This window comes from Blennius ocellaris (genome assembly GCF_963422515.1).
Source record: "Blennius ocellaris genome assembly, chromosome: 12".
NCBI classification, from domain to species: Eukaryota; Metazoa; Chordata; class Actinopteri; order Blenniiformes; family Blenniidae; genus Blennius; species Blennius ocellaris.
This window is the reverse complement of record NC_137661.1, coordinates 10,715,238-10,736,444: the sequence shown is the minus strand read 5'-3', so window position 1 is coordinate 10,736,444 and position 21,207 is coordinate 10,715,238. Positions and strand designations below refer to the sequence as shown.

The window sequence follows — 21,207 nt, the reverse complement described above, 5'->3', positions numbered from 1 at the left end:
TTGTGTATGGCATGAAAGTACAGTGTGTACAGTGATATCTGCTCGTATGTATTTTTCACAAATTCACTTTAAGCAGCTTTGAAAGTACTGACTCAAAAGGCTGAATACTTTTGCACGCCACATTTTCCAGTTTATTTGTAAAAGGTTTTTTTCAAACATGTATTTTCCTTCCACCTCACAATTGTGGTAAAATGGGGAAAAGTTCGAGGGGTATCAAAGCTTTCGCAAGCCATTACATGTTTCACAAATGACCACAAACATGGTGGGTTTCCATGAACCAGTTTAAAACGCGACAAATCTTTTTTTTACCTCCCCTCTTCATGCGACCACCACGACTATCTGGCCAGCGTTGCAGCTGTCTGCTGGGTACAGGTCGAGAAATCCTAGCTGGAGCACTGCTCGTATCTGTAAATCGCACAGGACGACAATCAGATGCTGTGACACGACCCAAACTCGCGTTCCTTTTCAAAGCAGCAAAGCGGCACAGTCTTGAAGTTTGTTGTACCTGGAGAGCTGGACGAAGGCTCCTGGCTGGTGGAGGGAAGGTTGGCCTTGTCAGAGGGCTGGCTTGACTCGTCCATATCTCCCTGAGACGCCACTGAATCCAGTGACCCTTCAGCACCCGGCCTGAGCCAAACAAAAACACAAACGCAGGCAGTCTTATATTAAGCGGTCAACTACTTTGACAAATCATTTTCTTCACTTTACCAAGTATTGACAATAGATGGAAAGGATGTTATAGCAGCCATCTTTTGGTCAACATGAGTAAGGAGTATGGGAAGCAGGCCAACTTTGCCTGAGAAGCTCGAAACACCTTTATACATATTAAAAAATGTCAAAGTGATGAAAGCCAGAAGGCTCACCTATCAGAGTCGGGCTCCAGGCAAATATCTCTCTCCTCCCCGGTACCTGCGGCTCCTGGCCCAACCAGGCTGGGTGTGGATGTGCTCACCATGGGAACTGACTGGGAGGCGTGCTCCGTCGCATCGGATTGAGTGACCTCTGAGAAGGTGGTTACTAATAGAGAACATGGGGGGGGAAAAAACACTTTTGTGTACCGATAATAAAAGTGGCGACAAAGACAAGTCATCTCAGGCCAACAGTCATACCTGGTGAAGCCCCCTGCAGTGGCGTGGTGGGAACGCTGCGTCCAGACTCCTCCTCATGTGTTGCTAAGAAAAGGGGACTTTCAAACATCCCAAGGCCTGATGGAAAACAGAGAAGTTTATAGGGAAGGTTTTGGAGACTTTCGTCTTCACAGTAAACGACTCGTGGCTTTGTCCTGTGCTGCACTGCAGCACTTAAAATACCTCCTTGTGATGCGAGCTGTCCCAGGTCAGAGTGCGAGGTTGAACTGGTCTGCGGCATGTCGTCTGAAGGACTAAATCTGAGGCGAGGAACGCCAGCCACTTGGGGAGAACTAACAGAAAGAATTCCATAATGGATCACACTCTACCAAAACATTAACATACGTGTACCAACAGTAAGAAATAGTCGACAGTAGTAGACTGTAGCCACTTTGAGAGGCTGTGTTGATTATTATCTGGTTATAGTAAACATCATAAAGAAATAAAGCAAAGATGAGTGTTCAATTTTGTCTTCAGGTCAATATTCAAGATTAAATCATTTCATGTCTCCAATCCTGCAGTGCACATGCACAATCTTAAATGTAGCTTTCTCTACATCAATATCTACTTTTCAAGGTGACACTTACTGAACGGCCTGGTCAAAGCCATCAGAGCGGTGAGGAACCACCAGAGTAGGAATGCTGGGAACCATCCTGTCGTCCTCATCGAAGAAGTGCTGCTGCAGAGGGGAAAAAAAAGAGAAAGCAGATCTGAAGCTTGAGCACTTGATCATCTTTCCAAAAAAGATCCTCTGAGAGGATGTGACTTACAGCACTGCCTGGTCCCCCAGGAGGAAGTCGGCCCACTGACTGGCGACGAACAGGGATACGCTGTTTAAGTAAATTTAAAAACACGTTAGAAAGGATAAGAAGCATTTCGAATGACAAAAACCAAAGTCAACAGATACACATTCCGCCCCCAGAATGACTGATGACCTGGACCTGAGCAGGTGGCCCGAGTTCTGTGGTTGGAGCCGGGTGGATGTTCAAGCGGGGAGGCAGCTGATGCATTAGTCTCCGTGGCGACTGGGGCATGCGTGCACCAGAACTTGTGATGGGCTGATCTGAAGACGCCTCCATTGAAGTACCCTCAACTAAAATAAAAATGAAAATAAACAGAAACAAAAACATTTAAGAGGAAGATATAGACCGAAACAAGTTCAACCGTGCAGTTATTATTCATCAAGCAGCAGATATTTACTGAAGCTCTTAACAAGTTGGATTCAAATAAAAATAATCATAAATAAATTCATTCACAGTTAAAGGACGGCTGGTAATGAACATTATTTTGGGACATTTTTCCACTTGTCCGGTCAGAGAGAGAACAGTGTATTTCATCTTTTCTACTCATCAGTATCCGATAAAGACAAACGAAAAGGTTTGTGAGAACATGTGGAGAAAGTGAGACTGGCGTTTTTAATGAGTTTGTGACAGGGTTTCCTGGATCTTACAGCTGGCTGTCTGCGATTCCGCTAGCCTCTGGGTGGAGTCGGACGCCCCCAAACTTTCTTCTGTCTCAGTTCCCGGGTCTATTGCATCAGCTCCCTGAGAATGGAAAGAACAAAAACAAAGAAGAAAATGAATAAACTAAATGGGAGCCATTGAAAAAAAAGAAGTAATTATGCCAATAGCCATAAGTAAAGATGAAAATGAGATTTATTTAAGAGGAGTTGTGAAAAGAGAAAAGTACTTATGATTGTGATTTATGATGTCTACAATGACAGTGGACGGCTGGTATATGGGCTGGCCTTCATACACTAGAGTGGCCAGAACATATTGGCAGAACAACACACATATTGTGATTCATGTCTGCAGGAAACAAAGATGCTTTTGGAAAAGGCAAGAAATTCTCATGAAAAGCATTCATCCACTTCTATATAAACTGTATTGCAAGGCTGACAACTTGTGAAAAACACATACTTTGCAAGCACAACCAACATTTTCTAATTCTATGGGAACATTTCTTTCAATGTGTGCTGGACAGCTTCAAAACTGAAACTTGAGTGAGGAGCTCACCTCATGATTCTAAAAGCAGCTCTTATAAAATACTTCAGCCCACTTGTTGGCCGAATGATGATGAGCAAAAGAATAACGCCCAATAAACTGTCATTGAGGGAAAGTTGCATCTCAGTATTTATTATCTCTGACTTGTGTCAATTTCTGACAGTGACTCCAACCAACACTGGTTATCTGGTGAGGCTGGCACCGCCCCGACGGACAAAGGATCCACTGAATAAGATATCTGATTCTACGTGTGTGGAGTTGTACCAGTCTAGTCCGAAGACAAATTTCAGTTCCGCAACATGACTTCATTTTCAACACTTGCATTCAATGTAGGGACTTCACAAGAACAACTTTTGAACCAGAAGGTCCTCATAATGTTTGGCTTGTTGTCTACAAGCTACATTATGCAAATAAGTCTATGGTTCATAGGTTTCCGCCTCTTTTAACCTTTCTACCTTTGATGCATGCAAAATACAAGTAAAACAGTCTTAAGCATCCTTTTTCAGACGGTGACTCATCGCAATGAATATGTGTGACCAAGACAAGAGCAAAAGAAAAACAGCTAAAAGTCAACACAGACACAACCTGCACACAGACTGTGACAACACAGCGCAAAAATGTGAGTGACAGCAAAGTGAGACAGTGTGGAAAATCTGAGTGCACGAACTGGAAAGGGAGGGCAAACTCTTGACTGAAAGTGTGGGAAGGGTTAAGTTTGACTGGAAACGAATATTGAGGGTGAACATGGAGGAGAACAGGTCAAGGGTGTAACCGGGAGTTTGTGACACAGGTAATCCAACCTCGGTTTCGTCTCCTTCGTAAGTCTGGTTTCTGTCTCTGCTGTCCTCATTGCTGTCCTCTCCTGCCTCTCCCATCCCGCCATCATCCTCTTCCTCATCTTCTTCATCGTCCTCCTCCTCCTCTTCATCTTCCTCTTCTTCATCCTCATAGTCCTGTGATAAAGCAGTGACAGGAATTGGTAAGTTTCACAATTCTAAACACAAAGTGACTGTTGGCATTTGTTATTTAAAAAAAAAAAGAAAAGCCCACCTGCTCTTCTTCCTCTTCATCCTCCTCTTCCTGGTCATCTTCACTTTCTGTGTCTGTGACTATGACAATTACTTCTTGTTGGAGTTGATCAAGAGTGTCACTTTGTGTCTCAAAGTCCATCGTCTGTGAAGCTGCGCTTTCAGTTCCTCCTTCCAGGGACGGAAAATCTTCTGCCTGGAGGACAAAACAATGGGCGACAATCAGCACGTACAAAATAAAAAATACACAGTATACTACCTTATGAACTTTTCTTGCAATGCCGTTACCAGAAGGCTATGCTCAATACATATCAGCTTGAATTTGTCCTTTTAAAAAACTGCACAGGATAAAATCTGATTGGTTTACAGAAAACTATGCATGTATTAATCCTTTCTGGCAAAAACAAAGAAATGCTTGTTAAATTTGACTTAATACTGCAACATGAAAAAAGTTTTATGATTTGTTAAGTGCTCTTGACCAGCAGGAGCAGGCAGTAGGGGAGTTGAAGTATAATCAAACATTTTTACAAATTGTGCCCTTAAACTCTACACTTTGTCTTGAGCGTAGATTAAAAGAAAGAACAGTCATGAGTAAGATAACAGACGTGTACATCATTTAAAATGATGGCTTAATGTGCTTGGTTCAGCCAAATTAAAACACACAAGACTGACCTGGTTTAGTGATTAGGCAAAATAAACATTGTCATGAAACAATGTCTCTTAAATAATGACCGACCTGGCTTGCATCTGCACCATCTTGACTGTCTGTTGGCACCACGCCCTCGGCCTCAGCACTGTCCTCCGTGAGCACCTCCTCCTAAAGAAACCAAACAGCAAAGGGTTAGCTCTCAATGCAGATTTCTACTAAATTCAACACAAGACTTATGTTTTGACAGTTTTCTATTTGACGTCCCCCATCCTCCTCACCCCTGGACCCACTCTCTGGGTGATGCGCAGCTTCTTCGGAATGGGAACCCTGGACGTGTCTTCTTGAGTCGCCTCGCTGTCAGTGACGGTGCTGCTCTCTTCCTCTTCACGAGGTCTCTTCGACATTGTTGAGGTTCCAGGTGTTGCTGAAACTATACCGTGAAGACCAATAAAATTTACAATATCCGAATAGCATTAATAGTTTTCTACAATCCAATATCAATTTTAAGATGCACGACTTCTTACCAGTGCCAAACACAGAGGAAGTGGAGGAAGTCGAAGGCCATTCCACCTGAGAGCTCGGTGCCTCGATCACCACAGGCTCCTGATTGGTCGGCTCAGAGTGGGTCACATTCTGCTGCTGCGTGGGCTGAACGAATGCTGTGGCTTGTGTCTGGGTCTGCTGCACGGTCAGCATCGGACTGGCTAAAGTGGTCTGGACATTGGGGCTGGCTGAGCGCACCGAGCCGCTGGCACTGCCATACACAGTAACGTGCTCCACTGGTGGGCCCTCAGTGGACTGCATGGCTGTCAAAGAGATCAAGCTAAGTACACTTCACAAACTGGTAAACATGTGAACAGATGCTGCAACGGATTCCATCCACAAAGTTCCAATCTGTAGCAGTTGTGCTCACCATCCTGGGTCTCCACCTGTGTGGTGGGCATGACTGTAGCAGTGGGTGTTGGAGTGGGCACAGTAGCTGGGGTGATCATAGGCCTGATGCTTGCTCTTGGAGTGGGTTTGTTCCCAGGGTTGACGGGCTGTTTACTAGATGAAGCCACTACTGGGGTTGGCTTTATATTAGCAGTTGGGGGTTCAGATGTGCTCGTGCTGACCGACACAAGGAAAGGGAACAATCATTTTACTTCAACTAAAACAGTCGTTTTTTTTACCGGTCATTTGTGTCAAATGTCATACCTCCCTCTGTCCACCACTGGGGTAGTCTTCAGACTGATCTGCCGCTGTTCTGTGCTTCTCTGCTGTTCTTGAGTCTACAACAAGAAGAAAACAAGGATGCAATCAACAATGACTACACGGGGCATGCCTAAAAATCTGAAATTGATATAATCAACCGGCAAAGCAGCATTTCTGTTGTCTCTCATGCATAGTTTTTAAATAGATGCTCACCTTGCTCGGACCAGCCTCGGGTGGCTCATCTCTCTGCTCCTGTCTCTCCTGGTGACCTCGCAGGTCTCTGAGCTCCCTTTCCTGTCGACTCAGACGGCCCTCGTACTGAGACTTGAGAGCACTCACTCGTACCTCAAGCTCTTCACGCTGCTGCTTTAATTCCTCATTTTCCTTCTGCAGCTGGTCTTTGTTACCTTGACATGGAATTATAAGACAAGATCCAAATAAATTATAAGCAACACACCTCGATCCCGGAGAGAGGAGAGAGGAGAGAGGAGAGAGGGATAGTTTTATGGATTAGCTTGATCCTAATCCATTAAACTTGAAATTCTGCTTTTACACTTCAGGTGTGAAGATATTTCCATACCCATGAGCTGGTTGATCTTCTGCTTTGCGCAAACAAAAGCTTTCCGCATCTTTTCCTCTTTTTCTGCCACCTGCTGTCTCAGTGAATCCTCGAGGGAAGTCTTATCCTGCAGCTCCTGCTTCAGCCTGTTCAGCTCCGTTTGCAGTCTGGACGATTGTTCCTGGGCATTACGCACCTCAGTTTCACGCTCTGCGACTACCTGCAGAAAACATACAGCATTGTCCTGCTTCCATCTTTTTCTCTGGAATATTGAGCAATTTTAACTATGGAAGTTGATCAGTGAAAATTCAAAGAGGGCTGACAAGAACAAACTATTAACAATAAAGCTCTTTTGCTCTGATGTATTGCTCTGTACCGTGTTGATGTTCTCCAATTGTCCTTCCAGGTCTTTGGTCCTGGTTTCTGCCTGGCTCAGAGAATCTCGCAGGCTGTTTAGTTCTTGAACTGAAGCCTGATGAGCCTCTTCTTCTTGGGATGGGCCTGCTGCAGCCCCGGCTACAAGCTGGTGAATCAACAGTTTGCAAGCTTAACCTCAACCAAGAACAGGACTGATTCTGATGTCATCAGGTTAATACGACACAAAATGCACAATATTGCCCTTTTTTACTGAGAACTTTAGATAAAAGCAGTGAAAAAACCCACCTTGTCATGTTCCACCTTCAGCTCATCATACTGAGTCTTGTAGCGCCGTCCAATCTTCTTGACCTGGGTGATGGTCCGCATTTTCTCTTGGAGCTCCTGGTTCTTGGTGTCCAGTTCCCTCTTCATGTCATTTCTCTCGTCAGTCATCTTAGTCATATTGTCACGCAAGTTTTGTATTTGGCTCTGGAGCGATGCTGTAAGATTATTTGCTCTTCATAGAGAAATTAAAAATGGAGAAGAAATTAATGGATCGTTAGAAATGCTGATGAGATTGATGAAGACAGTAATTAAACATTCAACGTTCTGTTGAATTGAGCATATGCATCATGCATACCTTGTCACCTCTGCTTTAAATCTAGCGCCCTCCTCAGTCAGCTGCTGGATGCGTTTGACATGAGCTTCTTTTTCAGAATGCAGACGCTTGTATTCGTCTGGATCCGAATCTTTCTGTCGACTGACCAAATGCTAAAATAACATGATCAGAATGAGTGTTGTTAAATAACAAAACAAAACAGTCTAACAAGTTGTTCGAAAACGGGTTTAAATAAAGCACAACAGTCAGCTCTTGGATTGACTGCAAATATAATTTGAGCTTTCTGACCTGAGTCCGAACCTTCCACCTCTTGATTTCCTCCTCTAGCAGCTTCTTGTCAGCCTGCAACATGCCACTTTTCTCACTCAGCTCAGTGTTAGCCTGCTGCAATGGCAAGATGTCCGACTCTAGTTTTTGGACCTGGAAACATAAGAATTGAGAAGGAAATGTAACAAAACGAGACATTCACAGAGAAAATGTTCAAAACAGATTAATCTAAGTCTCATGTTGTGTAGCCATCAATTCTGACCAATTTACAAGTTTCCATGGGTTTCCAACAATGGACGGGAACAAATCGATAGGGACTGGACAATATATTAAAAAAAGACCTCGTTTTGCACGATAATGATTTTCTCCCGTGAAGTAAAGGAAAAATCAACGAGTGCACTAAATCCTGTGGATGGAATGAAAAAAGTAAAAGTTGAAGTGCACATTAAACATGCGAGCAAATGGCACATTGGCCAAAGGTGGTGTTCAATATCATTATAGTATCAGCAGTGTTTCCTCGAGGATTTATTGTTAATTAATCTCTGTACTAGTTTTAAAATTAAATCAAAGGTCACTGGGGACACTAAAATTATTCGGTGCTGCACTTTTGAATATTAAACGGTTTTTCAAAAATTGGTTAACATTTCAGCCAAGCCCACTGTAATAATTTTTAGACCAGGGTTCATATTTGTATGACACCAAAAATATTTCTCAATGTTTTTGACTCCAGATAAAATGGGTGCTATGAGCTCTGGTTAATGATGCCTGCAGGACAAAAACGGCAAATTACAAGTTAAAAATTGTTATACAAATATTGAAATAAATAATTACAAATTTAATTGATTAGAAATAATCAGCTGATAAAATAGCAAATTGAAATGGTACATTTTGGAGTTATAATGCAACCCAACATGATTCAGGTCAGGACTGACCTGAAACACTTGAAAACAAACAAATGCATAGTTAATACTATATGTATATAATATATATCATATAACACAACATATAATTTGAAGCGATAAATTAATGAAGAGCATACTTCAGAAGTGGACGAGCAATACCAATTATTTCACTAAGCATTAATGATTACACGGAAACTGTACCTTAGCCCGAGTTTGCTGCAGTTCTTGCTCCATCTTGTCTTTCTCCTCTCTCAACATCTTGTTGGTCTCCATTATAATATTCATTGTATCTGTCTTCTTCATCAGCTCGTCGTGCTGAGCCAGGGTTTTTGCTGTCACCTGTCAATGATAAACATTGGCCATTAGTCAAATGTCATTGTATTTCACTTGGCGTGTCAGGTTTTCGCAATTTACCAGCATTTTCTTTAAATAAATTTAAATTAAACCTTGTTCATTTTAGGATGCATCAAAAACCAGCGACTCGGCAAGGATGAAAACATACCAGCATCCTCTCCCTCGCAGAATTCAGGTTATCTTGGGATTCCTTCAGCTCTCGTTCTAGGTGCTCCATCCTCAAGCGGTAACGCAAACTCTCCCCTTGGGCGATTTCAAAACGGGATTCTACAACTTCCTTTTCCCGACGTACAAATCTTTGAGAGGAAGAAAATATGGTGAAAGATGACAACCTCTTTTTGTTAAGCAACAACACGAACGTAGAAGTCATTAGGATGATCCGAGATAAAACATTTTACCTGAGAATCTCCAGGAGCTGGTCTTGAGATTTGCCCTCTTCAATCAAAGAGATGTTCAAGGACTTCTCACTGGCTGCACGCTGCAAATTCTGAGCCATTTTGCTGCTCATCGCCTGGATTTGCTCATGCAGGAGGGCATTCTGTCTCTGTAGGTCCTCCAAACCGCTTTCCACCTTGGACTTCTCCTCCTAATATACACAACGTTAGCAAGAGCAATAAGGTACCAGTGAATTACAAGAAAGTCTTTTTGTTTGCAATGACCACGCCTTTGGATTGAAAAACAAACAAACAAACCCAACAACAACAGATATTTGGATTTTGTACTTGGTCATGAACCACCTTGAAAAATAACCTTTGAAACTAACCTTCAGGATCTTTTCTTGTTCCTCCCATGAGAGTTTTGCCATCAGTAACTCGGCATTGACCCTCTCAGCTCTCTCCTCCAGCTGGTGTCTGAACTCAACAGCCTGGAGGGCCTGTGCTTTAGCCGCCTGCAGGGCTTCCACATCAGCAGCATGCAGTATCATTTCCCGCTCATATTTGTTTTGAGCTTCAGCTGCCAACTTAGCCTTAGAGAAAAGAACGGATTTCAAATAAGTTTGTGAAAACTGAAACTACAGTTGCGTTTGTTGCCACAATGAATCATTAAATCATTGACATGCATCAATCACACAAGGTGCAAGACATTTTATTTCTCGAAAGACTGAACCCATGGCTCGAAAGCATCCAATGACAAATTCTGTCTGAGAACAGGTGAATCATTCAAGTTATTCAACCTTGCACAAAGTTAGTAGTTGTGAAACGGAGAGTCATTGTCACACAGCGAGTTGGTTATAGAAGGTATGACTATACCACATACTACAGACTTCATTACCGGCCTTCAAGTTAAAAATCCCACTTAATAAATTATTATAGTAGATTAGACTTTATTAGACCCACATGAGGAAATTTGGTCACAGCAGCAGTTTCACATTGCCCAAATAGTTAGACAGGGGAGTTGCACACAGAATAGACTATGAATATATAAATAGACAAATGGATAAATTGGGAAACAATGCACAGTAGCAGCGGTAATATTTACAATATTCAGTGGGATTATGGGTGTTATGGGATATAAGCATTTGACGTGGGTTTCCCTTGCCTGTAAAGCATCATCTGCTGCAATTGTCTTTAAAAAAAATGACTCTCGCTCAGGATCAAAGTAGGATATTTGCAATGGCTGAACTCATTTGAACCTGCTTACCTGCTCCTGGCTGTCCTGTAATGCCTGCTGCTGCTGAGCTTCAGCGACTGCCAGCCGCTGCATCGCCCCCTGGTGATCAGCCTGGGCATTGCTGAAGCTTCTGTTTAGATTATTTATCTACAACAGAGAAACAATCATTGAAAGGCTCTAATCATGTGAAACTACAAGGACAGTGTTCACTATTGCTTGATTTTGAATTATATACCCGCTCTTCCAGAGAGGCAATGGCTGCTTTCTTCTGCTCTTCCAAGTTTTGCTTTTCTTTGTCTGCTTCCAGAAGTTTTTCTTGCAGCTTCCTGTGTTGCTCAAGGGCCTCCTTCATTCGCATTTGAATGGCTGACCGTGCCTGTTCCGTTACCTGGTCATCAAGCATTCACAAAAAAATAAAGGGCATACAAATGTCATCTTTGGAAACCTCACAGACTACTAGATTTCCAATTATAGCAACAAAGTTCAATCATTTTGGGCCTGATTACATGCAAATCATTCTTTGTGTTTTGAGTGTCCGTTTACACGACAACAGTGCTTGGAGCCACTGAAACAGATCTTTGAGCACGGCTCCCAAGATGGAACTTTGAAAAAGGTCCGACTCAAGTCAGCCGTGTAAATGAGCAAAAACGCAACTTTCTAGAAACGCTCAAGCTCCATCCCCGTGAAGACAGCAGAAACGCTGCTTGTGCGCATGCATGCTATGGCTAGAGGAGCGAGTTCTTCTGCACATGCGACAATTGTGGCTTGGAGAGTGACCGGACTCCCAGTCCATATTCTCCTAGAACTTGGTAGTTTTACAGCCCAATATGCCCCAACATGAAAACTACAATGTTTTCAGAGTACCCGCCATTGCTGTGTAAACGGGTACGTTTTCAAAATGTTGGTGTGTAAATATGAAATTTTTCCAAAATTTAAATGCAAAATCAATGTATTTTCACTTGAAGGGTTGGGGTGTAAACAGGGCCTTAAACCATAAATGCCATACTTACTCTAACCCTTTCTTTTATAATCACTTATAGATTTTGATCAACCTAATCATATTTAAGTTTCACTTCACAACTCTTTTCCCAACAAAAAAAATCATGGTTCTTATTTTGCCACATAAATAATTTTGTTTCAAAATGTTGTCTTGGGTTTTTTTCTTTAGTAGCCAAAAAAAACAAACCACTTTACATTGCATCTGAAGTGGATATTTTTTGTCTTATGAATCTCATAAACTATCTTGTAACACGCAAAAGCATTTAATATTAATTTGATCAGATCCAGGCATCAGATACAAAAACAGGAATCTCAAGACAATTATTTAACTCAACCGCTCTTTTTGTGCTCGTACAACATGTTGAGAATTGTGTTATCCCAGCATTTCCAACCTGTTTCTCTTTGTCCAGGGACTCCTCCAGGCTTTGAGCCATGGTTCTGTACTGCTCCATGTGGGAAGTGGCTGCCTTGACGCTTTCTACGAGCTCCTCCACTCGGGTTTCAGCCACCTGCAGGCGAGCTTGTAGTACCTCTCCGTCTTGATTAGAACTCTGGATACCTGAGAACAAGATAAAACAAATTCACACACCATAGGAATCTAAGAAGGGAGAATATATACTGGGCGAGTTTAGTTAAGGGACTGTACTGAAAAAAGCACAAATCTTAGAAGCAATGTGGTTTAGACATTCTCTTGGGCTACTTTACTGGAACAACCTAACAAACAGAAGATTTCCAAAGCGGGTATGGAATAAAACTGGATCAGTCCACTTAAAAAATTAAAAACAAACCACACACTCAGGATCAGACAATTTTAGTATCATCTTCGTATTACCCAAAATGGCAAGGAAACTAAATTCCAAACTATAACAGAGATAGTATAGACATTATTGAGCAACATTTGAATGAATAAATCAACAAACAAAACCACAAATTTAAAGTTTTGAGATTTTATAAAATACACATTTTGGTGGACGTGTATCAAATCAGGCTGCTGTTTTAAATGCTTATCTTGTGTATAAATTCCCACCTCTCATGATGGGTGTCGATGGTGAACCCAGGCTGTGACGCGCTTGAATGCTACCCTGCTGCACCCTTAAGGTGTTGAGCTCCAGTTCTGCAGCATTCAGTAGTTCTTTGGTTTTCTGGAGTGAAGCCACTTGTGTCTCCAACTGCCTCTTTGCATCCATTAACTGGATCTGTGCAAACAAAGAAAGTTACACTGTGAAATACTTCTTTTTTTCTTCTTTCTTCTTTTTATAGCCATGATGTTTAAGCCCGTTTTTTTGGCCCCACTGGTGACTATAACACAACAGTTCTTATGATCTGAGCAGTAATTATTTCAAACCCACATGCAATATGGTGCTTACCTCGTGGTTTCTGGTGAGTAGATGGCGCTGTTCCACTTCATTCTCAAGCCTCTTCTGAAGTTGCGAGATCTCCCGCTCCTGCTTTTCCATCTGGCCCTTGAGACGCTGACGCGTATCAGTCTCTGAACGTTCAAGAGTGGCCTACAGGACAGCAGTTGATATTTTAGGCTTTGTAATAATCACTGAAAGACGTAGTCCTACAAATGACCTTTGAAAAAGGACGTTCAAATTACCTGGATCGTCTGGAGATTGGTCAGCAATAGATTTTGGCTCTGTTGTTGGCTGAGGAAAGTCTCTTTTTCTTGATTCAGCCTGGACTCCACAAGTTTCAGCATGTCTCTTTCCTTACGCAAGTTCTCTGCAGATCCCTACAAAGATGCAACAAGTTTGTCTTATCAATCCTCAATGACAAGCAGTGTTTAGATAGCCCCTTTTTGTTGATTTGACTGAATACTTCCCAGTTAATAAAAAGGTTTGTCCCATTTACATGAACACTGTATACAAGTGATCACACTGACATTAAGATGCTCCAAGAATATCAGCTCTGATTCCCCAATTGGATCAAGACCACAGTGCTCTACAATGTGGCGTAGGCCATTTTGGAAACACACACACAGGTTCACACATTGAGCCTTGCAGTAGTTTTGAAGATTGATTTGTCAGCTTGAATAATCAGTGTATAGTTTAGAAGTACCGATAAAGCTGGCACTTAACAGTGTTAACCGATCTGATGTGCTGCTTAGATGGGCTCTAATGATAAACGGGGTTACACCAGCTCCTCCCAGTCAACTGGTATTCTAAATAGAGGGTCAATCAAAAGTGTTTACAAGAGAAAGATCACAATGCATCAAGTCAAGACATACCTCAGCCATTGTAAGTTTGTCCCTGGCAGCTCTCAGGTCCTCATTCAGAGTGTGGATGGTCTGTTCAAGCTTTTGTGTGGCAGCAGCCATCTTCTGTCCTTTCTCTCGTTGGGTGGCAATGTCCTTTCTGTAGCCTTCAACGTTGTCCTGTAACATCTCATACCTAAAAAACGTAAGATGGAAATCCCTTTCAGCATTGCAGAGTATTAACCATAGGTGGATACTTGAGCTTCTTTCATGTATCGTAATACCTCTTTGATGCAAATTCTAGCTGGGTGGACATCTTTGCATTCTGAGAGCGAAGGTCAGAGAGCTGCTCCTGCAGTTTCTCAATCTGCTGGGCCATTGCTTTATCACTCTCCATGCGCTCTGTCTTATAGGTGGAGAACACTTCCTGCAACTACAAAGACAATCACAGATTTTTAATAATTTTCAATATGACAAAAGGTTTTTGCTCAACATTAATACCTGTACTGATTACATGAATTAAACCAGGAGCAGTGGCACTGCTGAGAATTTTGACGGGTTTTAAATGATCAGTGCATCGATGTTCCGTTTCGAAAATTCAATATTCACCTGTCGTAAAGCTGCCCTTGCCTCCAACACCTCAGTAGTCTCTGTAGTCAAGGACACAAGTCCAGTGGGTGTTGCTGTAGTCGGAGTGGCTGCAGGTGAACGCAGTTGGGAAGAAGAAAGTGAAATTTCCTCCGATGGGGTACCTGGAGGTCAAACAGAGTTCAGACAAAAATACCATTAAAGTAAGACCAAAACAAATTTATCAATCAATTCTTTAAAAATTACGAGAGACTTCAGGTTAAAAGTAGGTATACCCTTCAATTGTGATTTGCGTAGACAACACAAAGCAAGTTCTGCACATACAGTGGGGAGAACAAGCATTTGATACACTGCTGGTTTTTGAAGTTTTCCCACTTACAAAGCATGTAGAGGTCTGTAATTTGTATCAAAGGTACTCTTCAACTGTGAGGGACAGAATCTAACACAAAAATGCAGAAAATCACAGCGGATAATTTTTAAATAATTAATTTCCATTGTATTGCATGACATGAGTATTTGATCACCTATCAACCAGTAACAATTGAGGCTCCCACAGACCTGTTAGTTCTTCTTTAAGAAGCCCTCCTGTTCTCCACTCATTACCTATATTAACTGCACCTGTTTGAACCTGTTACCTGTATAAAAGACACCTGTCCACAAACTCCAACCTCTCCACAATGGCCAAGGCCAGAGAGCTGTGTAAGGACATCAGGGATAAAATTGTAGACCTGCACAAGGCTGGGATTTGCTACAGGACAATAAGCAAGCAGCTTGGTGAGAAGGCAACAACTGTTGGTGCAACTATCAGAAAATGGAAGAAGTTCAAGACGATGGTCGATCTCCCTCGGTCTGGAGGGCCATGCAAGATCTCTCCTTGTGGGGCATCAATGATCATGAGGACAGTGAGGGATGAGCCCAGATCTACACGGCAGGACCCGCTCAATGACCTGAATAGAGCTGGGACCACAGTCTCAAAGAAAACCATCAGTGACACACTCCGGCGTCATGGATTAAAATCCTGCACTGCACGCAAGCTCCCCCTGCTCAAGCCAGTGCATGTCAGGGCCCATCTGAAGTTTGCCAATGACCATCTGGATGATCCAGAGGAGGAATGGGAGAAGGTCATGTGGTGTGATGAGACAAAAGTGGAGCTTTTTGGTCTAAACTCCACTCGCCGTGTTTGGAGAAAGAAGAAGGATGAGTACAACACCATCCCAACTGTGAAGCATGGAGGTGGAAACATCATTCTTTGGGGATGCTTTTCTGCAAAGGGGACGGGACGACTGCCCCGTGTTGAGGGGAGGGTATCATGTGATCTTGGCCAACAATCTCCTTCCCTCAGTAAGAGCATTGAAGATAGGTCGTGGCTGGGTCTTCCAGCATGACAACGATCTGAAACACACAGCCAGCGCAACTAAGGAGTGGCTCCGTAGGATGCATCTCAAGGTCCTGGAGTGGCCTAGCCAGTCTCCAGACCTGAATCCAATAGAAAATCTTTGGAGAGAGCTGAAAGTCTGTGTTGCTCAGCGACAGCCCCGAAACCTGAATGCTCTGGTGAAGATCTGGATGGAGGAGTGGGCCAGAATCCCTGCTGCAGTGTGTGCAAACCTGGTGAAGAACTACAGAAAACGTCTGATCTCTGTAATTGCAAACAAAGGTTTCTGCACCAAATATTGAGTTCTGTTTGTCTGATGTATCAAATACTCATGTCATGCGATACAATGGAAATTAATTATTTAAAAATCATCCGCTGTGATTTTCTGCATTTTTGTTTTAGATTCTGTCCCTCACAGTTGAAGAGTACCTTTGAACAATTACAGACCTCTACATGCTTTGTAAGTGGGAAAACTTCAAAAATCAGCAGTGTATCAAATACTTGTTCTCCCCACTGTATGTAGTGAACTATTGTGGATTGCAGTCTCTGTTTTGGTGAATTACCTTGTGGGAAGCTGACACCAGTTGCCTGAGCCAGAAGCACACGGTACACGTCTCTCTGCCTCACAATGGACTCAGTCGTCTTAATTTGCTGGCTGCGTTGTTGCTTCAGCAACTCCAGCTCAGACTGGGCCTTCTCCAAGCTCAGCTCGAGTTCTTCAGGCCTAAGGCAGTAAAGTTTGCTTAAACCACTTTGTCGTCACTTCTCAGTAATGAAACATCTAAGAAAAAGCACAAAATCGGACATACATTTTGCAAGTGATCTCTTCTTTCTCTTGCGCTTCACTGAGTTCCCGGAGAGCGACAAGAAGACGCTGGTTCTGCTCCTGAAGCTCCACCACACTGCGAAAGGTTACGAGGTGTTGGCTGATCACCTCGGATGTGCTGCTAACGTCAGCAGAGCTCACCTCCTCCTCATGGATCACGTGATTTCCACGTGCCTCCTCCAGCTCTATCAGCAACACACGGACCTAGCAGGAGGGGGGAAAAAAAGAAAGACATTTGATTATTGTAGATTTTATTTGGTAAGAATGAAGACTGGAATAACAAGACTGATTAATAAGAGAACCATCTCACCTGCTTAGCCAGGTCACCCAGCTGAAGTTCATTCCTTTGATTCTCCCTCTCCAGAAAAGAGGAGCGTTTGTTGGCCTCATCAGCCTCATTCTGCAGACGGTGCACCTCCTTGAAACCAACAGAAACACAAACAACTTAGAAATGCAGGTAAAAACATACAAGAAATGCTGGACCACTCAATAGCTTTCCACATACCTTAATAGCTTGCTCGAGCTTCGCAGAAAGACTGGCCACAGACTTCTGCATGCGCTCATGCTCATCTCTTTGCCTTTTGAGAATGGGAGCTTTTGCTTCCACTTCCTGTACGATGTCATCCAGATACTTGTTGATTCGCTTGGTCTCCAGCCGCTCCAGCTGCAGTTGCTCTTGGCTACTCACATAAGCCGTATACAACTGAAAACACAGGATTTAAAACTAAGAGGAAAGAAAGAAAGCAACTCCATCTTGCCGTTACTTAAACGCATTTAAAATTCTGCAAACAAATAAATAACTATAATGCACATTTTTTAAAGATGTATATTGTCACACGAGAGAGTCTGATGTTTGAAACTGAAATACTGCTACACACCTCTGCTAGTGGCATTCCAGGTTTTATCTTGGATATAGCAGCTGCTGTGGGGGACATTGTCATTTGCTCCTCTGTCAACACAGAACCAACAGGACCTAGAGGGAAGAAAACAGACAATATATTTTTACACTGTAAACGAAAAGGTTACTGCAACATAAGCTGTCAAAAAAATATTTTTTTAAATATTTTTTTGAGGAAAGATTAGACAAAAAAACAACAACCAACCTCTCAGTTTTAAGTTTGATAGCAGTTCATTGGCATTATCCAGTTCTTTCTCAAGGCTCTGGATTCGTTCCTTTAACTCTGCAACACTTTTGTCTGTGGCGTTATTCATTTCTTGCAACTTATCTTCAAGTGCTTTGTTGGCTGAAGTGAAGAAAAAAAATAATATATTTTTTAACTGGAAAACATATTAGAACTCAGAACACCAGAAATTAAAATGATGTCCATTAAGACTGTGTATTACATTTCAAGTAGTGCCGTCAAAAATCATTTTTTCCCGAGAAATATTCAAATTCTCAAAGTGGTGGACCTGCACTCTAACAAAACCCAGACTTATGTTAGATGTTTATTAATGAATTAATTTGTGTTTTTATTATTTTGCTGATCATGGAGAGAACCAGTTTCACGCAAAGCTAAAAGGACATTACAACAATAGTCTTTGAATTTAAATATAGTCTGTGTTGAGTTGACATTAATTGTGGTTTTCGCTAAATAAATACCCATTACAAGCGTCAGACTTCAGTAGAAAAACAATGTGATTAATCGCAATTAATTACAGAAAATTGTGCAATTAATACTTTTTTTTTTATCGATTGACAGCACTAATTTCAAGTAATAAATGATAGTATTAGTCAAAGACCATTTGGTCTTTGCCTCTTACTTTCTCCAGCATCCTTTAGAAGCTTATCCAGTTCCTCCACTGCCCGACTGAGCTCCTCACTTTTTGCCTCAGAATCTGCTGCTTCTCTCTGTGAGATAGTTAAAAGCAAAAAAAAGAAAAGAAAAAAGAATCACCTTATGATCGTGTATTTAAAAAAAAACATGATAAATGTAACTATGTTGACCAGACCATTAGGTTTCCTGAACAAATGTAGAGAGCAGAGACTCTTCTTCCGGTCATCATATTATGTGATTAAAATACAACTACAAGGAATTTCTCCTCTGGGTTAGGGTTAATACAGTACTATAAATAAATAACAGTTACAAATCAAACCCATTGCAGCTTTATCACATCTCTTCAGAAATTATATATACCAGATATCCAAGCTACATCACTCCACTGATATGTGATGTAATAAACAGTCTCACAATATCGTTTCTTTGTTATTTTTGTTCAGTTTGTGCACTCACTGAAATGATTGGGCTTGTTTCCTTTTGGCCTGCACAAGCCCAGAAAATCAAGGGAGATGCAAAGGCTATTCGGTCAATCTTTTGTGTCAATAGTGATGCTCTCATCCTGGTCTACTATGTGCCAGGAGTATTATCCAAGCATACAGAGATCTACAATCACCTTTTAAACACTAGATCAATACAAAGCCTGAACTCAAATGAAAAAGTAGCTTTCTAAAAATGATTTAATTCTGTGCACAATAAGTTAATTCTGTGAACATTTGTCCACTTTGTGGATGCATTGACAAGATTCTGTTAAGCATATATACATACCTTGTATAAGTTGGAAAGCTTTATGTTGGCATTCAGTTCATCTTTGAATTTCTCTTTCATCATGGTGTTTTGCTCCTTGGCCTAGGAAAGGTACATTCAGTTTTTCACTTTTAATGGAAACATTTCATACAGAGTACAACGAAAACTTATAGGTGGAAATACACATACTTCTTTCAGTTTGCTGATCATGTCTTCATTTTGTTTCTGAAGATGCTCATTTGACGTCTTCAAACAGGCCACTTGCTCTTGGAATTTATTTAACTGTAATCACAATGTAATCGCAATTAATAAGACGCTGAAGAGCAAAAACATGGTTTTAGTCCTATTGTATTCACACTTCATTTGTACTTAAATGTAACTGAATAATAGTAACTTGCCTCATCTTCTTTATTCTCCAAGGTGAATTTTAGCTCCAGGATCTCTTTGCCTTTTTGTCGGGACAAGGAAAGTAGATCTTCACTCTTGGACTTCAGCTCGTCATTCAGCCAAGATATCTGGCCTTGAAGCAGTTCTCTTTCTTGTTCCAAACGCTTCTCCTTGTACTGGAATAGCACACAATCACATTTTCCGTTAATTTGCCTTTTCATTTTGCATATAAAGTGATGCGTGTAAACTAAACAGTAAGCGAAAATACAATACAACTCACTTTAATGCCGACTTCAGCTGCTTCAACTTCATTTAACTTAACCTGTAGGGCCATTTTAGAGGTACTGGAGTCCATCAATTTGTCACTGAGTTGCCTCACGTCATCTGGAAGTGCAATGGAAAATAACTTGAGCGCCACATCAAGTATCATTCTGCCACACCAAGTTAAAAACAAAACACGGATGAATCTGTGCCCGTACCACTTAAATTCTCTATTTCCGAAGCTCTCCAGTCAAGTGTCCGCATAAGTTCACGTTTTTCTCCTTCCAGTTCTTCTTTAGCTTTTGAAAGCGAAGTCTAAACAAGTGCAAAAGACTACGTTAATCACTGCAATTGATGTATTGTATGTGAAAATTTACTGATGGCTTAAAAAAAACAACAACACACAACTTAGTTGCCTTACCTGCTCTGATGAAAGCTTCTCCTGTGTAGACTCATATTCCCTGTTTTTGTCCCGTGAAAGTCTCAGTTCTTCCTCTAAATGAAGGATTTAATGAATATAATTTACTGCCATCTCACTAAAGACAAAGTTAAACTAGTTTGGTTCAGACGAAACATGAGAAAACAAAAATCAGTGATAGTATTTTAACTCAGTCTGGGTCAAAGGTCTTGAACCTGTCAAGACAAGATGGACATGCCTGAATCTTTGTTATGTAGTTTAAGCTGCCAGAATTTCAGACCTTTGTGGGGTTTAAATACAATATATCGAACAGACATATTCTACTGGTTATGGAAAGTTAGACCTGCGTGTAAAACATGAACTTCATCCTTACCAATCTTGACAAACTCCCCTTTCAGAGTACCGTGCTCCTGGGTCTTCGATAAAAATTCCTCCTGACACTGGGCCAGTTGTTTCACTTTTTCAAAGAATTGTTGCTCTGTGAAAACGAATGTTAGTGGTTATAAAGATCTGTATGACAAAAAGGTCAATTGTGACTGTTTGACGTCACATGTAGCCGCTGGAGCTAAAGCGATGCTAGCATTGTAAAGCTAACGACCGGTCACTTATCGCTTTAAGTGACATTTCAGCCTCATGTGAAAGACGAAGCATGTTGCCAAATCCGTTGATAAGTTTACAGAGAATGATTTTGGTATGCAAGAGGGCTAAAAGCAGTTTGACTGTGCCGTGTTCACTTATATAGCCATGATGCATGGGAAGCAAACCCAAACACTTTAGCGGCGCCAGTTCGCAACACAACAGCCGTCAACTCACCGCTGTCCACACGGAACTGCTCCTGTTGTGCTTTGAGTGAATCGATCGCGTACTGCTGATCTGAAAGTATCTTTTCAAGTTTGTTCTGGAGGGACTTCGGTAGCTTTGCTAACTCTGCGCCCTCCAACTCCTGCAGCAGTAGTGCCGCCAT

The 21,207-nt window shown here is 41.7% G+C and overlaps 1 protein-coding gene across 2 annotated transcripts in view; it reads right to left on the bottom strand.

Annotated features, from left to right (window-relative positions):
* Positions 1-21,207, bottom strand: part of tprb (translocated promoter region b, nuclear basket protein) — a gene marked incomplete at its 5' end in the record, with an annotated part of 21,749 nt that extends 542 nt beyond the window's left edge. The window contains 50 exons of one of the 2 annotated variants that reach the window (XM_080506169.1): positions 310-405; positions 506-627; positions 864-1,017; positions 1,110-1,205; positions 1,311-1,420; positions 1,715-1,806; positions 1,898-1,957; positions 2,063-2,220; positions 2,578-2,671; positions 3,931-4,083; positions 4,181-4,354; positions 4,895-4,975; positions 5,086-5,237; positions 5,332-5,613; positions 5,721-5,917; positions 6,005-6,078; positions 6,215-6,408; positions 6,582-6,780; positions 6,937-7,083; positions 7,224-7,434; positions 7,558-7,688; positions 7,825-7,956; positions 8,907-9,044; positions 9,208-9,355; positions 9,458-9,645; positions 9,823-10,026; positions 10,701-10,817; positions 10,906-11,058; positions 12,062-12,228; positions 12,697-12,865; positions 13,037-13,177; positions 13,270-13,404; positions 13,900-14,062; positions 14,151-14,299; positions 14,476-14,618; positions 16,393-16,553; positions 16,639-16,859; positions 16,966-17,073; positions 17,161-17,358; positions 17,534-17,628; positions 17,759-17,899; positions 18,417-18,504; positions 19,199-19,279; positions 19,367-19,459; positions 19,576-19,740; positions 19,845-19,948; positions 20,044-20,140; positions 20,247-20,320; positions 20,617-20,721; positions 21,057-21,207. In XM_080506169.1, coding sequence (XP_080362295.1) covers positions 310-405; positions 506-627; positions 864-1,017; positions 1,110-1,205; positions 1,311-1,420; positions 1,715-1,806; positions 1,898-1,957; positions 2,063-2,220; positions 2,578-2,671; positions 3,931-4,083; positions 4,181-4,354; positions 4,895-4,975; positions 5,086-5,237; positions 5,332-5,613; positions 5,721-5,917; positions 6,005-6,078; positions 6,215-6,408; positions 6,582-6,780; positions 6,937-7,083; positions 7,224-7,434; positions 7,558-7,688; positions 7,825-7,956; positions 8,907-9,044; positions 9,208-9,355; positions 9,458-9,645; positions 9,823-10,026; positions 10,701-10,817; positions 10,906-11,058; positions 12,062-12,228; positions 12,697-12,865; positions 13,037-13,177; positions 13,270-13,404; positions 13,900-14,062; positions 14,151-14,299; positions 14,476-14,618; positions 16,393-16,553; positions 16,639-16,859; positions 16,966-17,073; positions 17,161-17,358; positions 17,534-17,628; positions 17,759-17,899; positions 18,417-18,504; positions 19,199-19,279; positions 19,367-19,459; positions 19,576-19,740; positions 19,845-19,948; positions 20,044-20,140; positions 20,247-20,320; positions 20,617-20,721; positions 21,057-21,207 — 7,006 coding nt within the window. The remainder of the gene's footprint in view (positions 1-309; positions 406-505; positions 628-863; positions 1,018-1,109; positions 1,206-1,310; positions 1,421-1,714; positions 1,807-1,897; positions 1,958-2,062; positions 2,221-2,577; positions 2,672-3,930; positions 4,084-4,180; positions 4,355-4,894; positions 4,976-5,085; positions 5,238-5,331; positions 5,614-5,720; positions 5,918-6,004; positions 6,079-6,214; positions 6,409-6,581; positions 6,781-6,936; positions 7,084-7,223; positions 7,435-7,557; positions 7,689-7,824; positions 7,957-8,906; positions 9,045-9,207; positions 9,356-9,457; positions 9,646-9,822; positions 10,027-10,700; positions 10,818-10,905; positions 11,059-12,061; positions 12,229-12,696; positions 12,866-13,036; positions 13,178-13,269; positions 13,405-13,899; positions 14,063-14,150; positions 14,300-14,475; positions 14,619-16,392; positions 16,554-16,638; positions 16,860-16,965; positions 17,074-17,160; positions 17,359-17,533; positions 17,629-17,758; positions 17,900-18,416; positions 18,505-19,198; positions 19,280-19,366; positions 19,460-19,575; positions 19,741-19,844; positions 19,949-20,043; positions 20,141-20,246; positions 20,321-20,616; positions 20,722-21,056) is intronic. The other variant, XM_080506170.1, reaches the window with a different exon arrangement.